Source organism: Oryx dammah, unplaced genomic scaffold (genome assembly GCF_014754425.2).
Source record: "Oryx dammah isolate SB20612 unplaced genomic scaffold, SCBI_Odam_1.1 HiC_scaffold_25, whole genome shotgun sequence".
Taxonomy (NCBI): domain Eukaryota; kingdom Metazoa; phylum Chordata; class Mammalia; order Artiodactyla; family Bovidae; genus Oryx; species Oryx dammah.
In genome coordinates this window covers 29,546,236-29,574,176 of record NW_024070209.1, presented here as the reverse complement: position 1 = coordinate 29,574,176, position 27,941 = coordinate 29,546,236, and the positions used below count along the sequence as shown (strand labels likewise).

The 27,941-nt window shown below is 37.1% G+C and overlaps 1 protein-coding gene across 2 annotated transcripts in view; it reads left to right on the top strand.

Moving 5' to 3' along the window:
• Positions 1–27,941, top strand: part of FBXO11 (F-box protein 11) — a 108,938-nt gene that overhangs the window by 59,691 nt on the left and 21,306 nt on the right. Inside the window, exons 2-11 of one of the 2 annotated variants that reach the window (XM_040224762.1) lie at positions 18,842–18,969; positions 19,106–19,190; positions 19,601–19,742; positions 23,452–23,581; positions 24,705–24,788; positions 24,887–25,019; positions 26,085–26,191; positions 26,277–26,388; positions 26,469–26,575; positions 26,659–26,796. In XM_040224762.1, the coding sequence (XP_040080696.1) occupies positions 18,842–18,969; positions 19,106–19,190; positions 19,601–19,742; positions 23,452–23,581; positions 24,705–24,788; positions 24,887–25,019; positions 26,085–26,191; positions 26,277–26,388; positions 26,469–26,575; positions 26,659–26,796 (1,166 nt within the window). Of the gene's footprint in view, positions 1–18,841; positions 18,970–19,105; positions 19,191–19,597; positions 19,743–23,451; positions 23,582–24,704; positions 24,789–24,886; positions 25,020–26,084; positions 26,192–26,276; positions 26,389–26,468; positions 26,576–26,658; positions 26,797–27,941 lie in introns of both variants that reach the window. The other variant, XM_040224760.1, reaches the window with a different exon arrangement.

The window sequence follows — 27,941 nt, the reverse complement described above, 5'->3', positions numbered from 1 at the left end:
TATAGAATGTGAGACTTGACAGAACCTTATACTATAACCTTACGTAAGTAGAAAGAAAAGAGATGATATTATAAGCAAGAAGACCACAGTGAATAAAGGCGTGACGATATAAACATACTTTTGACCCTTAAACAGGTTTGAACTGCATGTGTCCACTTATCCATGGGTTTTTTTGGTGTTTTTTTTTTCGATAATAAATGCTGCAGTTCTACACAATCTGTAGTTGGTTGAATCTATGGATCAGGAACTGCCAATGTGGAGGGCCAACTGTAAGTTATAGGTGGGTTTTCAAATGCAAGGAGGATCAGTGCCCCAATCCCATATGTTCCAGGGTCAACTGGAACATCTCAGGGTCATTCTGAGAACAGTCGGCAAGTTGGACTAATAATTAATAGGCCTCCTTTACATGAATATAGAGAATAATGTATGTAAAATAATGATCACAGTGCCTGGCATATTGATAAAGCATTAGCTGCACCTTCTTGTTCGGCTAATGTTGGTTGTGTTGTTGATTTTGTTTTTGTTAGGAAGGCAGCATGGAACAGAAGATAAAACTGGGTGGCTGAATCAAATCCCAGCCATGCACTTACTGGCTGTTTGACTTCTAAAAAGTTACTCTCTAAAACTCAGTTTCTACATTTCTAAAATGAGAATAATACTATCAGCCTTATAGGGTGGTTATAATGATGCAATGAGATACTGTTTCTTGATTGCAGGCCTGCTTCATAATGAATTCAGTTCAGTCGCTCAGTCGTGTCCAACTCTTTGTGACCCCATGGACTGCAGCACGCCAGGCTTCCCTGTCCATCACCAACTCCTGGAGTTTACTCAAACTCATGTCCATTGAGTCGGTAATGCCATCAACCATCTCATCCTCTGTTGTCCCCTTCTCTTCCTGCCTTCAATCTTTCCCAGCATCAGGGTCTTTTCCAGTGAGTCAGTTCCTCACATCAGGTGGCCAAAGTATTGGAGTTTCAGCTTCAGCATCAGTCCTTCCAGTGAATATTCAGGACTGATTTCATTTAGGATGGACTGTTTTGATCTCCTTGCCATCCAAGGGACTCTAAAGAATCTTCACCAACATCACAGTTCAAAAGCATCAATTCTTCGGTGCTCAGCTTTCTTTATAGTCAACTCTCATCCATACATGACTCCTGGAAAAACCATAGCTTTGACTAGATGGAACTTTGTTGACAAATTAAGGTCTCTGCTTTTTAATATGCTGTCTAGGTTGGTCATAACTTTTCTTCCAAGGAGAAAGCATCTTTTAATTTCATGGCTGAAGTCACCATCTGCAGTAATTATGGAGCCCAAGAAAATAAAGCCTCTCACTATTTCCATTGTTTCCCCATCTATTTCCCATGAAATGAAATGGGCCCAGATGCCATGATCTTCGTTTTCTGAATGTTGAGTTTTAAGCCAGCTTTTTCACTCTCCTCTTTCACTTTGATCAAGAGGCTCTTCAGTTCCTCTTCACTTTCTGCCATAAGGGTGGTGTCATTGGCGTATCTGAGGTTATTGATATTTCTCCCGGCAATCTTGATTCCAGCTTGTGCTTCATCCAGCCTAATTATTTAACCGATACTAACTACTAATAATAACTTACTATTATTACTTACTAGTTTGATAAGTCATCTTATTTGACTCTAAATGACAAAACTATGTCAAAAATATTTTTCATGAAAAGGTAAATTTTTGTCATGACTGAAGCAGTTTACAAATATGGCCAAGAGAAAAAGGAAACTGGTTAAATAAATTTAACAAGGGGCTGATTACATAAATTATGGAACAGTTTTATTCTGCAGGCACTAGAAAGCATGCTTCAGAAAGAAATTTTGTAACTTTTTCTTTTGTGTTTTTCTGTATTCACATTTTCTAAGTGAACTTTTAAAAAATTAAGATATAGTTGATATACAATGTTATATAAGTTTCAGGTATACAATGTAGTGTTGCACAATTTTTAAAGGTTATATTCCATTTATAGTTATTATAAAATATTGGCTATATTCCCTGTGTTGTACTTTGTATTCTTGTAGCTTATTTTGTACGTAGTAATTTGTACCTCTTAAACCCCTAGCCTTACTTGCCTCTCCACTAGCGACTACTAGTTTGTTCTCTATATCCCTGTTTTTCTTTTTATTATATTCAGTAGTTTAATTTTTAGCTTCCACACGTGTGATATCACATAGTATTTTTCTTTCTGACTCATTTCACTTAGCATAATACCCTCCAAGTCCATCCATGTTGTTACAGGGCAAAAGTTCATTCTGTGTGTGTGTGTGTACACCATATATTCTCTTTGCTTTTTAAAGATTGGTTGATTGATGAATGTGCCGTGTTTTTGTTACTATGCGCAGGCTTTCTCTTGATGCAGCAAGTGGGGGCTACTTTTAGCTGTGGTGTGTGACCTTCTCATTGCAGAGCAGGAACACTAGGTTTATGAGGCTCAATAGTTGCGATTTGTAGGCTTAGTTGCTCCATAGCACGTGGGATCTTTCTGGACCAGGGATCAAACCATGTCCACTGCATTGGCAGGTAGATTCTTAACTATCAGACCACCAGAGAAGTCCCTACCATATCTTCTTTTTCCATTTATATGTTGATTGACACTTAAGTTGCTTCCATATCTTGGCAATTGTAAACATTTTTATAATTGGGGAAAAAAATGAATGTTACACATACTTTAAATTTATGACAGGATCATTAGAATAATATACCCTCCTAAAATGAAATGGCGTTATTCATTTTTGTCAGTGGTCAGTCCTTGGTGTTTGTGAATTTCACCTTGTATTTTCTGCTGGTTATAAACTATTCTAAACAGTCATCATGAGAATTATTTTGTGATAAGAATTATTTCTACATTTCAGAGGGTTTTTTGAACACTGAATCAGATAATATAATAAAGGCCTTTAGCTAGAATTTGAAATGCATTTTGAGTACACCTTGCTAGCTTTTAGCATCTCATTTCAATTATGATAATAACTAACATTGAAATGTTATCTTTCCCAAGGACTGTGTTGAGAATTAATCTTCACAAAAATTTTATGAGGTAGTCACCATTATCATCTCTATTTTATGATGCAGTGAAAATCAGGCAGGTTAAGGAACTTGTCCAAGATTGCACAGCTACTAAGCCAGTATTCTAACAAAGAAGCTAGACAGTCTTTCCAGAGCCTGTTCCTTAAATATTATACTATATCATCAAATATGTGAAATATCAAAATGTTATTATTTTTTAATTCTTTATATTTCCAGGAGTATATGTTCCATTTCATGGTACTCTTATATAGTAATCACTCCTAGTGATGAGTATATATTCAGTGGTATTTAGCATAACTAAGTTGTGTGGTTAATAGTATTGGGCTCTGAAGCTAGACTGAATTCACATTCTGCCTCTGCTACTTAATACTTTGTGGCCTTGGTCAAGATGTTTAACCACTGTGTGCCTAGTTTTCTCATTTGTAAAATAGGAATATGTTCTTCATGGAGTTGATAAAGGATTCAGTGAGTTAATTCATATATAAAACACTTGAAATAGTGTCTGCACATGGAAATTTTCAGTGTTAGATACACCAGTTTGTAGTAGTACTATTATTATTCCATTTACTATCATCATTATTATCATTATCATCTATATAGATTATATGATAAACTTTTTTGAGAAATCCACGTTACTTTTTGTGAAAATAAAGAACATTGTACTTGGAGTCCACTAAGCTAAAAATTATTTTGCTACTACTTATTGGCCCTCAAACACTTCTCGGAACCCTTATTGAGCCTCAGATGCCCACTAGTGATACCTTTCCTGTTAGCTGATCTTTGATCTGTAAAACATTTGCTTAAAATCATGCAGTCTCAGGATTGTGGTTTAACTATAGAACTGAAAGAGAACTGATGATACTCAGTCTCATCCATTTTCTTTCTTTCAATTTAAAGTAGTTTGCTGTGTGAATTTATAGCAAAGATTAAGCATTTAGTGCTTATGAGAATATAATCTTCTGGTGTCATATCTTTTTTCCTTTTCATACTGTTCATGGGGTTCTTGCAGCAAGAATACTGGAGTGGTTTTCCATTCTCTCCTCCAGTGGACTGTGTTTTTTCTGAACTCTTTTCTATGACCCGTCCATCTTGGCTGGCCCTGCACATCATGGCTCATAGCTTCATTGAGTTACACAAGCTCCTTCTCCATGACAAGGTTGTGATCCATGAAGGGGATCACTCTAATGGCAGAAAATGAAGAGGAACTAAAGAGCCTCTTGATGAAGGTGAAAGAGGAGAGTGAAAAAGCTGGCTTAAAACTCAACATTCAAAAAACTATAATTATGGCATCTTGATCCCATCACATCATGGCAAGGGGCAGGGGTGGAAACAGTGACAGATTTTATTTTCTTGGGCTCTAAAATCACTGCAGACAGTGACTGCAGCCATGAAATTAAAAAACATTTGCCCCTTGGAAGGAAAGCTGGGACAAACTTAGCATATTATAAAGCAGAGACATCCCTTTGCCAACAAGGTCCATATAGTCAAAGCTATGGTTTTTCCAGTAGTCATGTACAGATGTGAGAATTGGGCCATAAAGAAGCCTGAGTGCCAAAGAATTCATGCGTTCAAATTGTGGTGCTGGAGAAAATACTTGAGAGTCCCTTGGACAGCAAAGAGATCAAACCAGTCAATCCTAAAGGAAATCAACCCTGACTAATCATTAGAAGGACTGATGCTGAAGCTCCAATACTTTGGCCACCTGATGCAAAGAGCCAACTCACTGGAAAAAGGACTTGATGCTGGGAAAGATTGAAGACAAAAGGAGAAGAAGGCAACAGAGGATGAGACGGTTGGGTGGCATCACCGACTCAATGGACATGAATCTGAGCAAATTCTGGGAGATAGTTGAAGGACAGGGGAGCCTGGCATGCTGTAGTCCATGGAGTTGCAAAGAGTTGGACACGACTGAACAACAACAGACAAGAATTTAATAGCCTTATTCTCATTTTGGAACTTCCCTGGTGGCTCAGACAGTAAAGCGTCTGTCTACAATGCGAGAGACCTGGGTTCTATCCCTGGGTTGGGAAGATCCCCTGGAAAAGGAAATGGCAATCCACTCCAGTACTATTGCCTGGAAAATCCTCTTCCTGGTCTTCACGCTAGTCCTTTCCTATAAAACTAAACTAATAAAAGGCATTTCTAAAATTGTCACATTTTCTGTAAAAGTGAAGCTAAGGACAGGATAAATTGTTTCCTTTTAAGCTGGGTGTGTATAGTGTGTCCTATTTATACTTTTCTAATACCTCATGTATACTTTTAGTATGGCTCTTACTGTAGTGCTTCAGTTATTTGTTTACATGTCTAGCCTGCCTACTATATCAGTTCCCTTAATGGCAGATTTTTATATTCATTGTGACTGACAAATAGATGAAAATTAGCAATTTTTAATTAGTGACTTATATGAATCTTAGGTTAGCCTAGAATTAGGTTTGCCTTACTGATTTGGAACCATGATCATTCTGATCTTGAATTAATGGTGCACTTGATACTCTAGTCATATCAGCTCCTACTTTGGATATAATGCTACTTTTGGACCATGTAGTTTTCCTTGAACTTTAAAAACACTTAAAATTCATGAATGTTGAAAATAGTTTTTCTTGTTCGATAAAATAGAAAAGAATGATTGTGTTTTGTGCATTTTGTCACTTTAGGAAATACTGAAAATGCAAAACTGGAGCTAAAATATGAGAATAGAAGAAGGAATTTCAAATGTTCCAATTGTGGATGAGGCTATTCTATACTACTAGTTTCCCTGCAAGCAAAGGGAGAAAATGCCTTAGGAGAACAAAATGTGATTTGTAACAGGAAAGAATGAAAAGAAAGCTGAGCTATTCCCAAAGAACATTAATCATTGAATTAGTTGTCAGTTGACTTTCTTTTATTTTTTTATCAAGCTAGAGTTATGAATTCTTGTCATTTCTGGGACCCACAGATTTTTTTTTTACATACAGTAGTGAAAGAAAAGTTATGACCAACCTAGACAGCATATTAAAAAGCAGAGACATTACTTTGCCAACAAAGGTCTGTCTCAAAGCTTTGGTTTTTCCAGTGGTCATGTATGGATTTGAGGGTTGGATTATAAAGAAAGCTGAGTGCCGAAGAACTGATGCTTTTGAACCGTGGTGTTGTAGAAGACTCTGGAGAGTCCCCTGGACAGCAAGGAGATCCAACCAGTCCATCCTAAAGGAAATCAGTCCTGAGTATTCTTTGGAAGGACTGATGCTGAAGCTGAGAAACTCCAATACTTTGGCCACCTGATGCAAAGAACTGACTCATTTGAAAAGACCCTGATGCTGGGAAAGATTGAAGGTGGGAGGAGAAAGGGACGGCAGAGGATGAGATGGTTGGATGGCATCACCAACTCAATGGACATGAGTTTGAGTGAACTCCAGGAGTTAGTGATGGACAAGGGAAGCCTGGCGTATTGCAGTTCATGGGGTTGTAAAGAGTCTGACACGACTGAGCAACTGAACTGAACTGAACTGAATGATTAGTTTGACGTAGATAACTATCCACCTACATGGCTAATGCTCAAGAGTTGGATGACATATCTGCAATGAAAATTAGTATTGTACCATATATAAATAATGACAGCTAATCTACACTTTTGACTCTGTACTCCTACTGTAGTGTGTGTTCAGAGTGACAGAATTCCCTGATTCTTTATCTCCAACCCAAATCACTCACTGGAGCCTGAAATTAATATATTTAGCTTTGTTGAGAGTCTCCACTTGATTGTCTTACGAGTACTTCAAAACCCAAACCTGAACTCATCGCCCACCTTGATCCCTGTCTCACCTACAAAGGTTTCTTCCTTATTAGTACATAGCACCACCATCCATTGGATTGCCCAAATCAGTATGATTCATGGCACCAACCTCTTCTCCATCCCGCCTATATCCATTCAGTCACCAAATTTTATGAATTTATTTTGTGACTATATCCCAAATGTATTCAGTTCTTTCATATTTGTTACCATAGTTCAAGCTATGTTCATCCCTCCATTGTATTACTCCGTTGTAGCTTCCTAATTCGCCACTTACCACTAGTGCTATCCATTTCTAAGTATCTATACATTCAGGTAATTTCCCTAAAACACAAATCAGAACATCTCAGTGTTCTATTTAAAACCTTTTTAGTAGCTATCCTTGGCCTTCCAGATAAAATCTAAATAAAGTGTTTGTGGCATCCTTCACAATCTGGCACCTGCTATGTGATACTGCAATATGGAGCAACTTGCAGTTCCTTGAGACGGCTGGAGGTGAGCACCCTCAGTCTTCACACACACTTCTTTCTGATTAACTAACTCCCAGTAGTTACCGTCTCACCTTAGACTTTCTTCAAGGAACCTTCAACTAATATCCCAACAACATGCTCTTAACATCATCTAAGATTGAATTAGATGCTCTTGTGTGTTCCCGTAGTATGTCTGTGCTCAGACCCTTTAAGTCTTGTCCAACTCTTTGTGACCCCAGACTGTAGCCCACGAGGGTCAGATTCTGTCCGTGGGATTCTAGGCAAGAATACTGGAGTAGGGTGCCATTTTCTTCTCCATATTCTCATAGTACCTTCTGCTTATTCCTATTACAGCATGTGACATACTGCACTATTATTGCCTGCTTGGTTATTTATGTCTCTTCTAAGCTGTTGGAGGGCAAGTACAAGATTCTGTTTGGTTGCTCTGTTTTACCAGTACCTCACACAGTGCATGGCACATTCATTCATTTATTCTCCAAATACTTGTTGAACACACTTTATGTAAGATGGCATACAATGAAATGGTTTAAATTTCTTCTGATGAAATGAAGAAGTGAAGTGAAGTCGCTCAGTTGTGTCTGACTCTGCGACCCCATGGACTGTAGCCCACCAGGCTCCTCTGTCCATAGAATTCTCCAGGCAAGAGTACTGGAGTGGGCTGCCATTTCTTCCTCCAGGGGATATTCCTGACCCAGGGATTGAACCCGGGTCTCCCGCATTGCAGTCAGACACTTCACCGTCTGAGCCACCAGGGAAGCCCGATGAAATGAAGGCTTTTTCAAATTTTCAGTAGTTCTTTATAGTATCAAAGATATGGTCAAATATATTTTCTTTGACCAGTCTTACATAATCCCTGTAGTTCATATTGTGAAAATTCAGCAGAATTATATGCATGTATGTGCATAAATAATACCTGAATATATTAATGAAAGCATTGAACAGTATTCTTAATACTTAGATTTTTTTTAGAGTTTGTAACTATAAGATACAATTAGAAATATTTGATTATTGCAAGTCACACTTTTAAAAAGCAGTTTTTTGTAACTTTGCTTCTGGACTCTCTCCCTTAAAATAGTTAAGTAAATTTTTCAAGTAAAATATTTAAGTTAAAATGCACTTAAGATAAATTTCTGTCTTGATTTTAGTTTTTTCGTGGATTTTTTTTTTTAGTAGTTGGAAAAAAGCTGTGGTAGCTCCCAACTGTGTTAGAAACAGTTGTCAAGTGTGGTTCTTTATGCTGTGAGACTGGGAGCTGTTTCTAAACACACAGTTACTAGCACAAGTTTCCAATATATGATCTGTGGCTATGGGTAAGTAACATGGAACTTAGATAATATTTGTGGGGAAAAAAAGGGGAAAAGTTTTGGAAATTAAATTCCCACACAAACTACCTTTTAACTTTACATTAGTCTTTAAACCTAAGGTGTATAGACTTTAACCTAGAGCCAGTCAATAGTGTCATTTTCTGTACATCTTTGAGATAGTTAAAAGGTATGTAAAAATTAAGATCTTTTGCTTAAGGTATATAGACTTAAGTCTCCTTCTTTTGTGGAAGTGAATCTTAGTATAAATTTTCAATGCTGTTTTTTTTCAATCCTATTTAATAGCAAAGATTTCAGAAGTTTTTTTTTAAAGAATCATACTTACCCTACAGAAGCCTTTATCCCTATGGATCCTATTAATAGTGAAGACTCTAGTATATTTGTATATAATTTGTAGTAAAAATCTAAAAATTACAATTTTTATATTATGTGTATGTATGTAAGAGGACTGGTAAGAATTTAATAAAAGGGTATATGTATGTGTGAATACTATCCAATTAGGATAACTACTAGCCACGTTGTAGCTATTGAGCACTTAAAGTATGGCTTATCTGAACTTGAGGCATACTGTACTAAAAATATAAACCTTAGTATGAAAAAAGAGCTTGTGTTTCTATTGGGTATCTTCTGGTCAAGAACATTTTTTTCTAACTGAAAATTACATTTTCTGTTAGTTATGGTTGAAATTAAGCATTTTTGGTATTTTTTATTCATCTTAGATTATAATTTGACATCTGAATATGGTATTCCAATATTAGATATAAAAGTGAAAGCTATATAAAGTTAAAAAAATTTTAACAAAATATTATTTTGAGGTCTTGGTTTTGGATTTTGTTGTTAGAACCATATCATAACTAGTCCTTCATGATTTCTTGGTTCTTGAATTGGACTGTTTGGCAGCTACCATGGATCGCTTTAGTCACTGTATAATTTATTGTTTGCTTCATATGTGCCAAATCTATTGTAATTTCAGGAGGGAACAAAAACTAAATGTATATGCTTGTAATTAGTTCACAGAGTTGGAGGTAGGAAGAAGAGAAGCAGTTCTTATCTGGGTTTTTATTTTCTGTCAAGTAGTATGTAAGGTCATCTTAGTACACCACTGGTGGTGGGTTCTTGGAAAAACTCTTGAATAAATTGAATTGAGTTCTCAATGGATGAAAATCAGCATTTCTTGCGTAGTTATTGGGCACTAAGCTGAACGTGGAGGAAAATATAAAAAATATATATATTTATAATATTATAGTACATTTATAATATAATTTATAACAGTATAATTTATTATTGTTAAATGATAATTTAATAATTTATAATACATTTATTATATAAGATTATATATAAAATAGCCATGTCCTCAGAGCTTAAATTTTGTTAGGAAAATAAGTATACCAAGAAAGCAAATAACAAATAAGGCAGCTGTGATACGGTAGAGTAATGGTGTATATACAGTACTATAAGAGTTCAAAAGATGAAGAGAACACTAATCACTAAAGATTATTTCATGTGTGTATGTTTTGCGTTTTGTGTCTTTTTAAGTTTTCTCCTTTTGTTTCTTATTTATGTTAGTAAACAGTGGTAATTTACTTTGAGAGCAGTATAGAAAATAGCACAGATTCTTGATCTCAGCACAAGTAAAAGAGTTTAATGCGATTGTTTTAGAGCTGAGCTTTGAGTGCTTTAGAACAGGATGGTGTTTTGAATAGGAAGCTGAGGTTATTATGGCATTACGTGATTCAAATCATGTAGCTTTATGTGTTTCTTTGGTGTGAACCTCAAATTGTACTGGATTAACCAGCACTGTCTCTTCCCTGTTAATTACCTCTGCATTCCTTACTTCAGTTCAGTCGCTTAGTAGTGTCTGACTCTTTGAGACCCCATGGACTGCAGCACGCCAGGCTTTCCTGTCCATCACCAACTCCTGGAGCTTACTCAAAATCATGTCCATCGAGTCGGTGATGCCGTCCAACCATCTCATCCTCTGTCATCCCCTTCTCCTCCCACCTTCAATCTTTCGCAGCATCAGGGTCTTTTCCAGTGAGTCAGCTCTTCGCATCAGGGTCTTTTCCAGTGAGTCAGCTCTTCACATCAGGTGACCAAAGTATTGGAGTTTCAGCTTCACCATCAGTCCTTCCAGAGGATATTCAGAACTGATTTCCTTTCGGATGGACTAGTTGGATCTCCTTGCTGTCCAGGGGACTCTCAAGAGTCTTCTCCAATAGTTCAAAACCATCAATTCTTCGGCACTCAGGTTTCTTCATAGTCCAACTTTCACATCCATACATGACTCCTGGGAAAACCATAGTTTTGACTAGATGGACCTTTGTTGGCTTTGTCTCTGCTTTTTAATGTGCTGTCTAGGTTGATCATAGCTTTCCTTCCAAGGAGCAAGCGTCTTTTAATTTCATGGCTGCAGTCACCATCTGCAGTGATTTTGGAGCCCCCCCAAAATAAAGTCTGTCATTGTTCCCACTGTTTCCCCATTTATTTGCCATGAAGTGATGGGACTGGATGCTTGGATGCCATGATCTTAGTTTTCTGAATGTTGAGTTTTAAGCCAACTTTTTCACTCTCCTCTTTCACTTTCATCAAGCGGCTCATTAGTTCTTCTTTGCTTTCTGCTATAAGAGTGGTGTCATTAAGTGTCTGTCGTATGTGGTGGTCTGCATATCTGAGGTTATTGATATTTCTCCCGGCAGTCTTACTTCCAGCTTGTGCTTCATCCAGTCCAGCATTTCTCATGATGTACTCTGCACATAAGTTTAAATAAGCAGCTGCTACTGCTACTGCTGCTAAATCACATCAGTTGTGTCCGACTCTGTGCGACCCCATAGACAGCAGCCCACCAGGCTCCACCGTCCCTGGGATTCTCCAGGCAAGAACACTGGAATGGGTTGCCATTTCCTTCTCCAATGCGTGGAAGTGAGAAGGGAAACTGAAGTCGCTCAGTCGTGTCTGACTCTTCGCAACCCCATGGACTGCAGCCCACCAGGCTCCTCCATCCATGGGATTTTCCAGGCAAGAGCACTGGAGTGGGGTGCCATTGCCTAAATAAGCAGGGCAACAATATACAGCCTTGACGTACTCCTTTTCCTGTTTGGAACCAGTCTATTGTTCCATGTCCAGTTCTAACTGATGCTTCTTGACCTGCATACAGATTTCTTAGGAGGCAGGCCAGGTGGTCTGGTATTCCCATCTCTTTAAGAATTTTCCAGCTTGTTGTGATCCACACAGTCAGTGGCTTTGGTTTAGTCACTAAAGCAGAAGTAGGTGTTTTTCTGGAACTCTCTTGCTTTTTCGATGATCCAACAGATGCTGGCAATATGATCTCTGCCTTTGGTCCTCTGCCTTTTCTAAATCCAGCTTGAACATCTGGAAGTTCACAGTTCATGTACTATTGAAGCCTGACTTGGAGAATTTTGAACATTACTTTACTAGCGTGTGAGATGAGTGCAATTGTGTGGTAGTTTGAACATTCTGTGGCATAGCCTTTCTTTGGGATTGGAATGAAAATTGACTTTTCCAGTCCTGTGGCCACTGCTGAGTTTTCCAGATTTGCTGGCATATTGAGTGCAGCACTTTCACAGCATCATCTTTTAGGATTTGAAATAGCTCAACTGGAATTCCATCACCTCCACTAGCTTTGTTCATAGTGATGCTTCCTAAGGCCCACTTGACTTCACATTCCAGAATGTCTGGCTGTAGGTGAGCGATCACACCATCAGGGTTATCTGGGTCATGAAGATCTTTTTTGTATAGTTCTTCTGTGTATTCTTGCCACCTCTTCTTAATAATATCTTCTGCTTCTGTTAGGTCCATACCATTTCTGTCCTTTGTTGTGTCCATCTTTGCATGAAATGTTCCTTTGGTATCCTTAATTTTCTTGAACAGATCTCTAGTCTTTCCCATTCTATTGTTTTCCTGTATTTCTTTGCACTAATCACTGAGGAAGGCTTTCTTATCTCTCCTTGCTTTTTTTTTTTTTTTTGGAAGTCTGCATTCAGAGTTCTCCTTACTTAATCGGTCCTTAATATTTGCTGTGTTAATGGTGAGAAGGAAAGATGATTCCAGGCTGGTGTCTGGGTGGATATCTGTAATAATAAGATCTATAGACTTGATGGACATGAGTTTGAGTAAGCTCTGGGAGTTGGTGATGGACAGGGAAGCCTGGTGTGCTGCAGTCCATGGAGTCTCAAAGAGTTGGACACGACTGAGCGACTGAACTGAACTGAGATTTTAAACAGGAGTGGGATTTAGAGAGATGGTAGTATAGGATGAAAAGTTTGGGCATGTCTTTGTGAGTGTTGTAGAAACTGACTACTAGCTGCATCATAAACCAAGATGATAGAAGTATCCCCTGCACGTGCATGCACACTGCAAAGAAGGGAAGAAGGAAATTCCCAGGTGCCAGGAATGAGAGAAATCAAATCAAAACCTTCAGTGGAAAAACAAACAAAAAAAGCCTTACGTGGGAACTAGTGCTGCTATATAAAAGAGTACAGGGCCCTTTTGGTCCTGGGTATGAGGGGCTTCCCAGGCAGCTCCGTGGCTCCACCTGCCAGTGCAGGAGCTGCAAGAGACGTAGGTTTGGTTCCTGGGGTGGGAGGTTCCCCTGGAGGAGGAAATGACAGCCCACTCCACTGTTCGTGCCATGAACAGAGGGGCCTGGCAGGCTGCAGTCCATGGAGTCGGGCATGACTGAGCAGCTGAACACACACGTAGGTCTGGGGTAAAGTTTTAGTGCACGTATGGAGAATGGAGTTTGGGCCTATTTAAAATAGAACTAGGTCTGATATACAGGCATGCAGCCTTGAACCTGAATTATGTGTATGTGTTCAGTTGTGTCTGACTCCCTACGACCTCATGGAGACATCCAGGCAAGAATACTGAAGTGGGTTGCCGTTTCCTACTCCCAAGGAATCTTCTGACCCACGGATAGAAACCATTGTCTCCTGCATTGGCAGGTGGATTCTTTACCACTGAGCCACCTGGGAAGCCCCTGGAATCGGAAAGGATTTCCCTAACTGCAGTGTTGCTGGGGGTCTTTGTGGGGAGGGCAGCATTTAAGTGCTCAGTGATGGAACAATCTAAACAAGAAATAAATATGTATGAAATAATTAAAAGGATTAAAACAAGGAAGTGAAGTATGAAGTAACAGCCAATATGAAAAAGAAGCAGTAAGTCTTGAAAAAGAAAATTAAAATCAATGTTGAGAAATTAAAAATATAATCTTGGGATTTGGCTTTAGTTGGGTTATATAGAATATTAAACATATTCTAGCTTGGCTGAAAAGGAAAATAAGTATATAGCAATACATGGTTAAGAACTAAATCTAAATGTAATGATGCAAAAGTAAAAAGCTGAAATTCAGGATTGGCAAAATGCTAGACTGATATAGAATAAAACAGAAAGTTCCTAGGAAAGTACTATCAGGCAAGAACAGATTTTAAAGGCAAAGTGCTATTAAGGATAACGAGAGCTGTTGCGTAATGGTGGAAAGGAATAATTCACCAGGAAGAAATAATAATCTTGAAGCTTTATGTCTAAATAATACTATCTCAGAGTGTATAAAGCAAAATTTTACATACTAAAAATGGACTACCTGTAGATAGTGGGGAATTTTAGCACATTTCCTCAGAAGCAGGCGGATAGATCACACCACTGCTACACCACCTCCTCCCCAGAAAAGTGAAGACAGAGAATATATGGCCTCTGCAGTCAACAAGCTTGGTGTTTTAGGTGTGTTTACCCTTTAGGTAGAATGTAGATGTTCCTTTCAACCACACTTGAAACATAGAAATTAACTACATTAACTACAATGGAATGACTTCACAAATACCCAGGCATGTTAACACTGGCTGTATTTTCTGACTACAGTGTAAGTACATGGAAACCTTATTAGGTTTTCCAAATTTTATTTGAAGGTGTTTTTAATAGAATAATATTTAAATAAAATAATAACTAAAACATTTATTGAACACTTAATGTAAACTAGGCATATTAACTGAATGTTTTGCATATGTTATTTAAATACTTTTCCACAGCCCTATGAATTATAAGATACTGTTACCATCCTTAGTAGTGAGAATATTTAGGTTTAAAAATGTTTATAGGTCTTGAGCTTCCCCTGCAGGGGCTGTGGGTTTGATCCCTAGTCAGATCCCACATGCTGTGTGGGTGGAGCCAAGAAATTAATTAAATTAAAAGTTTAATATCTGCCCAAGGTCTGCAGGTGGGAAGAAAAACCTCTCTTTTTAAATACACTGCACAGCCTTCCCACCTTTTAAAAATATCTTTTTGGGTAAAATACAGCCAGATAGAGAAGTTCACATTAAACAACTACATAGTTTATTGAACTATTGTTAAGGTTGGTATTGTAATACTAATAGATCAGGAAGTAGAACTTTACCAGCCACTGCAGAAGCCTTTTATGTGCCCCATTCTGACCATAACCTCTTTCCTTCCCCATAGAAAGCATTTTTGTAATAATCATTTTCTAGCTTCTTTTCTTTATAATTTTAGTACTGGAATATACGTTCTTAAACAGTATGCTTTAGTTTTGCTTATTTTCCCCCATTTTTCCCCCCATGGAGTTTATTTGTTGAAAAAACTGGTATAGTTTGATCTTGTAGAGTTTCTGAGAGGTTTGTTCAAGTTGAGATTTGATGGTTTTGGCAGATTTTGTAGATGGTGGTGTGTTCTTTCATCAGGAGATATATAAATGTCTGGTAATATTTCTTTTTGTGATATTAGAACTATTGATACTCAATGGTTAATTCTATTAACTCTTTAGAGATTCCAGATTTTGTTTTTCTGATTTGATTATTTCTTCATTTATTGCTGGAATGTTTCCTGTAAAAAAGCTTCCCTTCACTTAACAGCTGGTTACCTGGTGGTTCAGTTTATATAAGAGAGAAAGAGCTAGTGTTATTTCCAGTTGTATACCAGTTTTTAAAATGAGCAGTTGCTTCTCACTGGCATCTTTCAAAGCAACCCCACTCCCCCCTTTTTTAAGGTTTTTTTTTTGGAGGCTGATACAAGATGGTGGTTTTGCCCTTTTTTTGTGTCATAAATTCACAAGATTTAAATATATTTCTTTCAGTTCATTTCAGTTATTCTTACTGATGCTCAAATTGTCCCATCTTCGGCCATTGGGAGCATCTTCAAGTTGATTCTCTTCCATCAGGGAGTTTATATTGTAGTAAATATATGTATATAATAAGCATATGTATGTGTGCATGCTCTGTTGCTCAGTCCTGTCCGACTCTTTCTGACCCTATGGACTGTAGCCCATTGGGCTCCTTCATCTGTAGAATTTTCCAGGCAAGAATACTGGAGCGAGTTGCTATTTTCTCCTCCAGGAGATCCTCCCAACCCAGGGATTGAACCATGCCTCCTGCGTTGGCAGGCAGATTCTTGACCACTGCATCACCTGGGAAGCCCCAGTCATATGTGTATGTATTACCTTAAAACACACACATCTACTAAACACATTGTTCTGTATATTTGGGGTTTTACTCTTGATGAACATTTTGATTGTTATCCAGCAGTATTACAAAAAGTACTGCAATGAATATCTTGGTTCCTAACTACTTTGCCCATGTGTGCAGAATCAATTCCCAGAATGGAATTGTTCAGTAATAATAGCTACTGCCAAATTGCTCTCCTCAAATTAAGAATTTTTTTGTCTCATGTTATCCTTTGATATATAGTACTAGTATACAATCAAACTTTCTGATCTTTGATAACCTGCTACATAAAAAAAAAAATCTCATTGTAGTTTCTGTTAGTGTTTCATTTGTATTTCCTAAATTCTGAATTGTCTTTATCCTTGGTCCAAGTTTCTGTTGAATTGTTAGTCTTTCCCATGTTGATTTGTGGTACTCAGATATAATTTAAAAATTACCCTTTTGTGACACATGTTAACAAATGTGTGTGTTAGTGTCTCAGTCATGTCCAACTCTTTGCTATCCGATGAACTATAGCCCATGGCTTCCCTGTCCCTGGAATTCTTCAGGCAAGAATACTGGAGTGGGTTATTTTTCCTAATTGTGTTGTTTCTTTTAACTGTCTCTATGGTTTTCATTTCCTAAGCAGAATTTTTAAATGTAAACATATTACTCAAATGTATTAGTTCATTTTTTAAACAATCTAAACTTAGGAAGGGGTTTAGAACAGTACAAAGAAGTTGCCCTCCCCTGACCCTGAACCCTTCAAGAATAAGTTTCCAGCTTTGTCCTGTCACCTCCTAATACTTTAGTGTTTATTTCCTAACAAGGATATTCACCTAGATAATCATGCTATACCTATTAAAATCAGAAAGTTAGTACTGATGCATTATTGTCTTTAGATCTCCATTCAGGTTTCACTTATTGAATGAAGTATTTCACTCTTGTCCTAAAAACCTTTAAACAAAAGGATCTAATTCAGAACCACAGGTTGCAATGAGTTTACATATCTTTTCAGTGTCCTTCCATCTGGAACAGTTTCTGAGGCTTTTCCTTGACTTTCAACTTTGATAATTTGAAGATTATTCAAAACAAATTAGAACAAATTCGGATTTCTCCCAATGAATCCTCATAATTCTGATACTCCCAATAGATTTAGGTTACGTATCTTTGTCAGGAATATCATAGAAGTGATTCTGTGTTCTTTCATACTCCCAGGTGACACACAGTTTCAGTATGTCTTATGAATGATGTTTACTTTGGTCACTTGATTAAGACAGTGTTTGATTGGCATTTCTACTATAGAGTTATGATTTTTCCCTTTCTACTTAATCAGTATTTGTGTGCGGGGGGAGGGATACTTTAAACATCTCATTCCTATCAAACTCCATTTATTCCTTTATTTATAGTAGAATGAATTTACAGGTTGTCCATTCAGTAGGTTATGATCTCTTTACTATCGTGAGTTTTGATACTTCAGCATAATTTTACTAGCTAGTGGGTGATCATTCGGGCTGATCTCAGTATTCTTTTTTTTTTTATTCCTTTGGCTGTTATGTGGGCTTTTTCTAGTTGCGGCATGCAGGCCTCTCTAGTTTCGGTACATGGGCTTAGTTACCCCCCAAGGCATGTGGGATCTTAGTTCTCTGACCAGGGGAGTCTGTGTCCCTTGCATTGAAAAGTGGATTCGCAACCATTGGACCACCAGGGAAGTCCATGCAGTGTTCTTTTGACATGTCCTCATCATTCAGCAGTTTCTTGTTTCTGCCACAAGATGTTTCAGGCTCACCTTGTATTTCCCTCAACCTAGAATCAGCCATTTCTCCAAGGAGCCCTTATCCCTTTTATAAAGAAGTAAGAAAGTATTCAGAAGCAAATGTCCAAATACTGGTCGTGTTCATTGCTATTGGAGTGGCACTGCTTCCAGGCTTTGTTACACACGTGTATAATCCACACGTTTCCAAACATTTACACATGTGTTTATACGTGCTTACCTATTTCTATATCTATCTTTTAAAAACTATGAATTCACATTGAAAATTCCAGTCCAACAGTGTAAGATGTACTCTTTCTATTTATATTTTAACTCTTCTCACAAGCCTGGCTTCCATTCTACTTAATTATTTGATCAGTCCCTTGATGTTACCAAGCTTCAGTTCCACCTTTCCCTCTCCTGTGCAATAACCTTTCCTGTCACCCTTCCCACACACAGACCTCCTTCTTCTTACCCCTCTTGAGCTCCAACACTATGTGCCAGACCACCCTCTGCATGGATGCCCTTTTTATCCCACTTGGTATCTATATTGAATCTACACTATCCTACTTGGTATTTATAACTTTTACTGAACTGTCTGTCTCCATTGACACACTTCTCACCCTATGTGTACTCTAACCATGCAGTACTCACTTGTACTCACTCAGCAAGTGAACATCCTCTTCACGTTTTTTTAAAATGCCTTCCAACTTCTGTGTCATACCTTTAAAGAACTTTCCCACTTTCACATTATAAAAAATAGTTTTGTTTTCTTTTCATGATTTTATTTATTTATTTTATTGTAGGTAAGCATTGTGAAATTTATTTTGAGGTAAGAAGTGAAATAGAAATCCAACACTTCTCAAATGGTTATCCAGATGACTGGAATTTTGTATAAAAACTTTATCGCCCCCCCCCCCCCAAAAAAAATAGTTATTAGAAGGTTTTTAATAATTTACTGAATCCATAGGGCTTTTTTTTTTTAATGGGTGTCATTTTCATATTATTTTTGTTTATAACAGATGATGATGTACCTGCAGATATGGTTGCAGAAGAATCCGGTCCTGGTGCACAAAATAGTCCATACCAACTTCGTAGGAAAACTCTTTTGCCAAAAAGAACAGCGTGTCCTACAAAGAGCAGTATGGAGGTAGGTTAAATGTCTGTTTTTGTGTGTATAATGAAAGAATTGTTAGGAAACAAATGGGACTGTCATCATTTTTTAGAAGTAATGATTATGGGTAAAAAAAATATATGCTTAACTAGATTTCATTTTGTTTTTGAAGGGTGCTTCAACTTCAACTACAGAAAACTTTTTTGGTCATCGTGCAAAACGTGCAAGAGTTTCTGGAAAATCACAAGATCTATCAGGTATTTCCTTTGAGAAAGTTAAGGAATAGGGTCAAATAGTTCTTTTAAATTTTGTTTGATAACAAAAAGTTAAAATTAAATGTTTATTTACACATTTGAGATTGAGAAAGCAATTATTACAGAATAAACCTGAGAACCGTGACCTTCTCCATCTTTGACTGTAATTGTTGTATAAAAATCTTTTTTGTATATTTATTGTAACCAATTACTGAAACGGTACATACTAGCTAAAAGAAAGAATACTGTTAAAAGAAATATGTGTCATCTCTGAAAGCACATGCTTATAAAATGATAGTCATCAAAAAATAAAAGCTCTTCATTTAACAAAATGAAAATTGTGCTCTTTAAATAATGAGAAAGTCTTTGGTAGCATGATAGATTATGTTCTGTTTGTTAATCTTTTATAGCAGCACCTGCTGAACAGTATCTTCAGGAGAAACTGCCAGATGAAGTGGTTCTAAAAATCTTCTCGTATTTGCTGGAACAGGATCTTTGTAGAGCAGCTTGTGTGTGTAAACGCTTCAGTGAACTTGCTAATGATCCAATTTTATGGTAAGTGAAAATTTATTTCTTAGTATCTTGAGATATATTACTTACTGCCCCAAATGCTAAAGGATGGTAGGAAGGCTGGAGTGTGAGTTGATGGTTACAGTTAAATAGAAGAAAATTAGAATATTTATAAATTCCAGTTCAGTCACTCAGTCGAGTCCAACCCTGTGACCCCATGGACTGCAGCACTTCAGGCTTCCCTGTCCATCACCAACTCCTGGAGCCTACTCAAATTCATGTCCATTGCGTCAGTGATGCCATCCAACCATCTCATCCTCTGTCATCCCCTTCTTCTCTCGCCTTCAGTCTTTCCCAGCATCAGGGTCTTTTCCAGTAAATCTGTTCTTCCCATCAGGTGGCCAAAGTATTGGAGTTTCAACTTCAGCATCAATCCTTGCAATGAATATTCAGGACTGATTTCCTTTAGGATGGACTGGTTGGATCTCCTTGCAGTTCAAGGGACTCCCAAGAGGCTTCTCCAACACCACATTTCAAAAACATCAATTCTTCGGCACTCAGCTTTCTTTATAGCCCAACTCTCATATCCATACATGACTACTGGAAAAACCATAGCTTTGACTAAATGGACCTTTGTTGATAAAGTAATGTCTCTGCTTTTTAATATGCTGTCTAGATTGGTCATAGCTTTTTTCCCAAGAAGCAAGCATCTTTTAATTTCATGGCTGCAGTCTCCCATCGGCACTGGTTTTCAGTTCAGTTTAGTTGCTCAGTCGTGTCCGACTCTTTGCGACTCCATGAATCGCAGCACGCCAGGCCTCCCTGTCCAATACCAACTCCCTGAGCCTACCCAAACTCCTGTCCATTGAGTCAGTGATGCCATCCAACCATCTCATCCTCTGTTGTCCCCTTCTCCTGCCCTCAGTCTTTCCCAGCATCGGGGTCTTTTCAAATGAGTCAGCTCTTCACTTCAGGTGGCCAAAGTATGTTGGTCCTTCCATTGAACAGCCAGGACTGATCTCCTTTAGGATCGTCTGGTTGGATCTCCTTGCAGTCCAAGGGACTCTCAAGAGTCTTCTCCAACACCACAGTTCAAAACCATCAATTCTTCCACACTCAGCTTTCTTTATAGTCCAACTCTCACATCCATACATGACTACTGGAAAAACCAGAGCCTTGACTAGACAGACTTTTGTTGGCAAAGTAATGTCTCTGCTTTTTAATATGCTGTCTAGGTTGGTCATAACTTTACTTCCAAGGAGTAAGCGTCTTTTAATTTCATGGCTGCAGTCTGGAGCCCCCCAAAATAAAGTCACTGTTTCCATTGTTTCCCCATCGATTTGCCATGAGGTGATGGGACTGGGTGCCATGATCTTAACTTTTTCACTGTTGAGTTTTGAGCCAGCTTTTTCACTCTCTTTCACCCTCATCAAGAGTCCTCTTTGCTTTCTGCCATTAAAGTGGTATCAGCTGCATATCTGAGGTTATTGATATTTCTCCCATCAATCTTGATGCCAGCTTGTGCTTTATCCAGCCCAGCATTTTGCATGATGTACTCTGTATATAAGTTAAATAAGCAGGGTGGCAATACACTGCCTTGACGTACTCCTTTCCCGATTTGGAACCAGTCTGTTGTTCCATGTCCGGTTCTAACTGATGCTTCTTGATCTGCATACAGATTTCTCAGGAGGCAGGTCAAGTACTCTAGTATTCCCATCTCTCTCTGCCTTTGTTCCTTTCCCTTTTCTAAATCCAGCTTGAACATCACTGGAAGTTCATGGTTCTTGTACTGTTGAAGCCTGGCTTGGAGAATTTTGAGCATTACTTTGCTAGCATGTGAGATGCGTGCAATTGTGCGGTAGTTTGAACATTCTTTGGCATAGCCTTTCTTTGGGATTGGCATGAAAACTGACCTTTTCCAGTCCTGTGGCCACTGCTGAGTTTTCCAGATGTGCTGGCATATTGAGTGCAGCACTTTCATAGCGTCATCTTTTAGGATTTGAAATAGCTCAACTGGAATTCTATCACCTCCACTAGCTTTGTTCATAGTGATGCTTCCTAAGGCCCACTTGACTTCACATTCCAGGATGTCTGGCTGTAGACGAGCGATCACAGCATCATGGTTATCAGGGTCATGAAGATCTTTTTTGTATAGTTCTTCTGTTAATAATATCTTCTGCTTCTGTTAGGTCCATAGCATTTCTGTCCTTTATTGTGACCATCTTTGCATGAAATGTTCCTTTGGTATCCTTAATTTTCTTGAACAGATCTCTAGTCTTTCCCATTCTGTTGTTTTCCTGTATTTCTTTGCACTGATGACTGAGGAAGGCTTTCTTATCTCTCCTTGCTATTTTTTGGAACTCTGCATTCAAATGGATATATCTTTCCTTTCCCAGTTACCTGTTTATCACAAATGTTGGTTATCAGTCCAGGCAGTGTTTTTAAAACTATAAGAAAGAAAGTGAAGTCACTCAGTCATGTCTGTTTGTGACCCCATGGACTGTAGCCTATCAGGCTCTTCTGTCCATGGGTTTTTCCAGGCAAGAATACTGGAGTGAGTTGCCACTTCGTTCTCCAGGAGATCTTCCTGACCCAGGGATTGAACCTGGGTCTCTGGGTTCCCAGGTTCACATTGTAGGCAGACGCTTTATCATCTGAGCCACCATCTGAGTACTTATTTAAAACAATAAAGGAAGTACTTTTTCTGCTATTTGTCAGTTAAAAGCTACTGAGTGATTTTGGAGAATGCTTTTCATTCCGTTGGTTTTTAGAAACAGAACTAAGTCTAATTTAAAACAGCTAATAGTTCAGTAAGACTGTAGATTTTGTATATCACTTTTAGAAAAGAGTTTGGACAGTTGTAATTTTGAACCATGAAATATGTGTGCCCTTTGACCTGGGAATTCCACTTCTGAAAATTTGTTTACGTTATGTACAAATTTTTCATAATAGCGTAGTTAATAGTGGGAGAAAGCTAGAAATAATCAAAGTCTAGCAATAAGGGATTGGACTAAAAGTAAACAGTGTTATGTCTGCTTAAAGGGTTGTGATATAGTCTTTAACAGTGAACGTTACAGTTTTTAATAACATGGGAATATGCTATGTTATGAAAAATGAAAGCAGAATACAAAAATGTTATGTTATCACAATTGTAATAAATGAAACTCTCTGTAGCTAAAAAGACTGAAAAGAAATACAGTAAATTGTTAATAGTTAACATATTAAAAGTAGGTTATCTCTTTCATACTTTTCTGTATTTTACAGCAGCTATATGTATTACTTCTGTGATGCTAAAAATAAGGTACACTTCAAGTTTAAGAAAGAAAATTATATTTGTATTGGAAAGCAAAAAGGGAATGTTAAAAGAGCAGAAGAAGAAACATTTGTTTTGTACAAGAAATTATATAGTAGTTAACTATCACTCCACTCCTAAGATTTGATGATTTGAGATCAGACATACATGAAACATCATTATTTAAAATAATCCTTTTAAATTATAACTGTATGTGGCTTTTATAGTAAGGGTGGCTTTTATTTTCCTTTAACTAAACAATCAGACTTTAAAGAATTGATGCATTCTTTTAGGTAGACTACTTTACTTTTTATATGCATGTACATTATTTTAGCCAAAAATTTTTTTACATTTACAATGCTGCTCTTTCATATTCTTATAAGTTTTTGAGGCCTCAAATAATTTTTATAGATGTTTAAAGAATATTTTATGAAGAAATCTTAAACCACTTTCCCCCTCCAGGAAACGATTATACATGGAAGTATTCGAGTATACCCGCCCTATGATGCACCCTGAACCTGGCAAATTCTACCAGATTAATCCAGAAGAATATGAACACCCAAATCCATGGAAAGAGAGTTTCCAGCAGTTGGTATGAAGTATAAATGGAAAATACTGATTTTATATTATATATATTTTAAATAAAAGTTTTTAAATATATAATGTTTTATTATATTTATATATTTATAAATATATTTTTATAAAAGTTCCTTTTTCAAAATTTAAATTCAAGTATAGGTTTCACGGGAATTTCCTGGTGGTCCAGCTGTTAGGACTTCACACTTTCACTACTGAGGGCTGGGGTTCAATTCCTGGTCAGGAAACTAAGGTCCCAGAAGCCACGCAGCATGGCCAAAAAAAAAAGAATAGGTTTCTCAAGTCAGTACACATTTATCAGCCAGCAAAGGAGTCAGCAGTTCTTTTCACTACTGGCATATTTATTAATAATTTAAACAGTAGCCATAAGTATCAGTAGCCTGAGAGCAGTTATACTTTCTATGGATCTCTTTCAACTTATATTTAAATTATTACGGTTGAGTAGTTATTTAGAATTTCACAGAATTCCCTTGGTAGTCCAGTGGTCACATTTAGCTTTATTTTCATATGGTCCTTTATAAATAGTTAACTACCCAGCTAGGGGTGATTTTTGTTCCACAGGGGATATTTGGCGGTGTCCGGAGACATTTTTGGTTTTCACAACTGGAGAAGAGACTGCTTCTGATACCTGATGGTTAGAGTCCAGTGAAAAGTGAAAGTGAAAGCCATTCAATCATGTCTGGCTCTTTGCAACCCCATGGACTATGGAGTCCATGGAATTCTCCAGGCCAGAATACTGCAGTGGTTAGCCTTTCCCTTCTCCAGGGGATCTTCCCAACCCAGGGATCGAACCCAGGTCTCCCGCGTTGCAGGCAGATTCTTTACTAGCTGAGCCACAAGGGAAGCAGATGCTACTAAACATCCTATAATGCACAGAATAAGCCCCTACAACAAAGAATGTTACAAACTCTCAGTAGTGCTGAGGATGAAAAACCATGTCCTTACTTGATATTACTGAGTCATAAACTCTTCCAGATTTTACATTGCAATATGCATCAGAAAATTAGTTGGACTAGTAATTATTTTTGAAAATTAATTTTAAAAATTCATGTAGTACTAAACTAATTTAGACTATAGTGTTTATACTAGTAGTCAGTGTTTTGTTTTTGATGTTTTAGTATAAAGGTGCACATGTAAAGCCAGGATTTGCTGAACATTTCTACAGTAACCCTGCAAGATACAAAGGAAGAGAAAACATGTTGGTATGTTTGATTTGTCTTTTTCTAAGATTTAAAATGATGACCTTACAGTTCTATACTGACATGTTTTTCCGGGGGGGGGGGTTGTTTGTTTGTTTTAGTACTACGATACAATTGAAGATGCCCTTGGTGGGGTACAAGAAGCTCATTTTGATGGACTTATCTTTGTTCATTCTGGAATATATACTGATGAATGGATATATATTGAATCTCCAATCACCATGATTGGTGCAGGTATTTTGAAATGTGTTGTCATTAGAATTTTAATACTTTATATATGTGATGGTTTTTTTAAAAATGCTGGTTACTTAAAATCCAGATGAACCTTGATATAGTACCTTTTTGTCATGTATATTTTATATGATGGAAATGAAAACTTTAGAGTTCAGAAATTATAAATGTATCTGTTTCTCTTGGGGGAATGTGTATAATTCTTGATGACAATAGTTTGTCCAACTGCTTCAATTAATAAGGAGAGAAAAATATTTGTTTTATCTTTTACTTGAAAATACAGAGGCTAATGTTTTTATTGCTGTGTTTTTAATGAAACAAATGTGCTTTTAAAATACTTTCCATGCTGTTTCAAAGTTGTTTTTATGGTCACATTTCTAAAAATAAATGTAATGTTTGTTGAGCACTGATCAGTTATTTGAAAATTTATGGGCTCTTTGATTTTTTTTTAAGGGTACAGTAGTATAAGACCATTTTAAAATAGCGAGTAGTTGTTACTACTCGCTTTTCTAATGAGATTTGCGTTTACTGCCCTTTCTTCTTTTCCTCCCCTATTTCCACGTCAAAGAAAAGTGAAAGTATAGAAAAATTTTGCCTACTAATTTTCATTTTCCAAATCAAGACCAGTACTGAAAATAACCTTAAGTAAAGAGGATTCTTTATTTCTCTCCCTGCTCGCCATCCCCTTCTTTCTTCTCTCTGAATGTTGTTTTCTTGGTGCTACTGGTAGTGATTTGGTTTCCACAAGAAACCCACATTTTAATATGCTATTGAATACTATTTGTAGCTGAGTCTATTAAAAGTATTATTATACATGAATATGAGTTGCAGTGATGCTCAAATAATGTCCGTGTTAAGTATGACAAGTTATCTGATAAAATGAGTATTAGTTCTGTCTACTCAATTCTGAGTTCCTTTAAAGTTCCTTCTCCAAAAGAACTACCCAATTTAAAACTGTAGAAAGGGTTCTATTGAATTATTAGTTTTATGGCAGAGTATTTTTACTAAGAAAGTAATTTTTTGATCTGTCTCATGAAAGTAATATGCTTTAAAATATTTTCTTCATAGCACCTGGAAAAGTAGCAGACAAAGTTATAATTGAAAACACTAGAGATTCAACCTTTGTTTTTATGGAAGGTTCTGAAGATGCTTATGTTGGATACATGACAATAAGGGTAAGAAATTATAAATTTTTAAGTACATATGTGGAAATATTTAAGGCTGTGGCTATTTATTTCAAACAAAATTTCTACTTTCCAGTTTAACCCTGATGACAAATCTGCTCAGCACCACAATGCACACCACTGCTTAGAGATCACAGTGAACTGCAGCCCCATTATCGATCACTGCATCATCCGAAGTACGTGCACAGGTTAGTGCTCTCATTATGTTCTATTATAAGTTAGTCATGTGTTGCCCGACAGAATCTTAAATAAATTGTTTTTCTTACAGTTGGCTCTGCAGTATGTGTTAGTGGTCAAGGAGCATGTCCCACTATCAAGCACTGTAACATCAGTGACTGTGAAAATGTTGGACTTTATATAACAGATCATGCACAGGTATTTTTTAATTTTGTGGGGTTTTTCCTTTTCTGTTTTTTTTTTAAACTGTACTGATGTTTATTTCTGGTTAATTGTTGTAGGGAATATATGAGGATAATGAAATTTCCAATAATGCTTTAGCTGGGATTTGGGTTAAAAATCATGGAAACCCAATTATTAGACGGAATCATATTCATCATGGACGTGACGTTGGTGTGTTCACATTTGATCATGGCATGGTAAGAACACTTATTCTTAATTTAAAAAAATACTAATGTATTAGTTAAATTTCAAATAGGTGTCAGCATTTTATCATCACCAAGTTGTTGAATTGAAGAGTATAAGTCTAAAATAAGATTAAAAATTAAAATGAGTGTGCAATATCAATTCTGTAAATTCTTGAATCTAACATTCTATACATGTAGAGAAGATGGAGTCCTTAGAGAATTGATACGATCTTTGAGGAGAGTAAGGTCTAATCCAGTAGTTCTCAAATGAAAGTATGAATAAAAATCAACCAGATACAATAAATCAAAATTCTTCAGGATAGCACCCAGTGTATGCATTTTTAGTAAGCACCATAAGTTAGTTTAACGCAGGTTGCTTTTTGCCTTTTTTTTTTTTTTGCCATGCTGCACAGCTTATAGGATCTTAGTTCTCCAGCCAGGGACTGAACCTAGGCCCTCAGCAGTGAGAGCATGGTGTCCTAACCTGACCACTGGACTGCTAGGGGATTCCTAACACCTAGATTTGTTGAAGTAATTTTTTAAAATCCTAGGACAACATTGGCAACATTTTTTGTTAAGAAGTCCAGGATGGGAGAGGAGATTGTAATGTGGTAACAAACAAGGGTATGAAGAAGTTTTATTGCAGTTATGTGGTATTAATCAGACAACTTTGGAACATTGAATTGGGACATATAAAAATTGTCTATTAACAAAGGAAGTTTATTTTCAACTGTTCGTGCCTGAAACCCTAACACAGAACCCTTTTTTTGCCCACCGCTTGTAGCATGTGACATCTTAGTTCCCCTACCAGGTATTGAACCCGTACTCCCTCAGTGGAAGTATGGAGTCTTAACCACTGGACCTCTAAAAAAGTCTGCTAAACTCTGTTAAAACTGAAGTAGACCAGGAAGGAGTACCCTTTTGTTAAATTCTGGTTAGATGTAAATAGTTTTCTTAATAGACCCCCCAGTTCATTGTATTCCTGGGATAACTATAACCTGAGAAAAACAGTTCACTTAAAACTCATGCTGTATAGTTTGGGCCTATAAATAAGAAAGCACAGTGGAGATGACCACTTGTCCTTCTCCAGCTAGAATTTAAAAATTGACTTTTTTTTTTTTGTAAATTGTAGCTGTTTTTTTCCCAAGGAGTAGGAA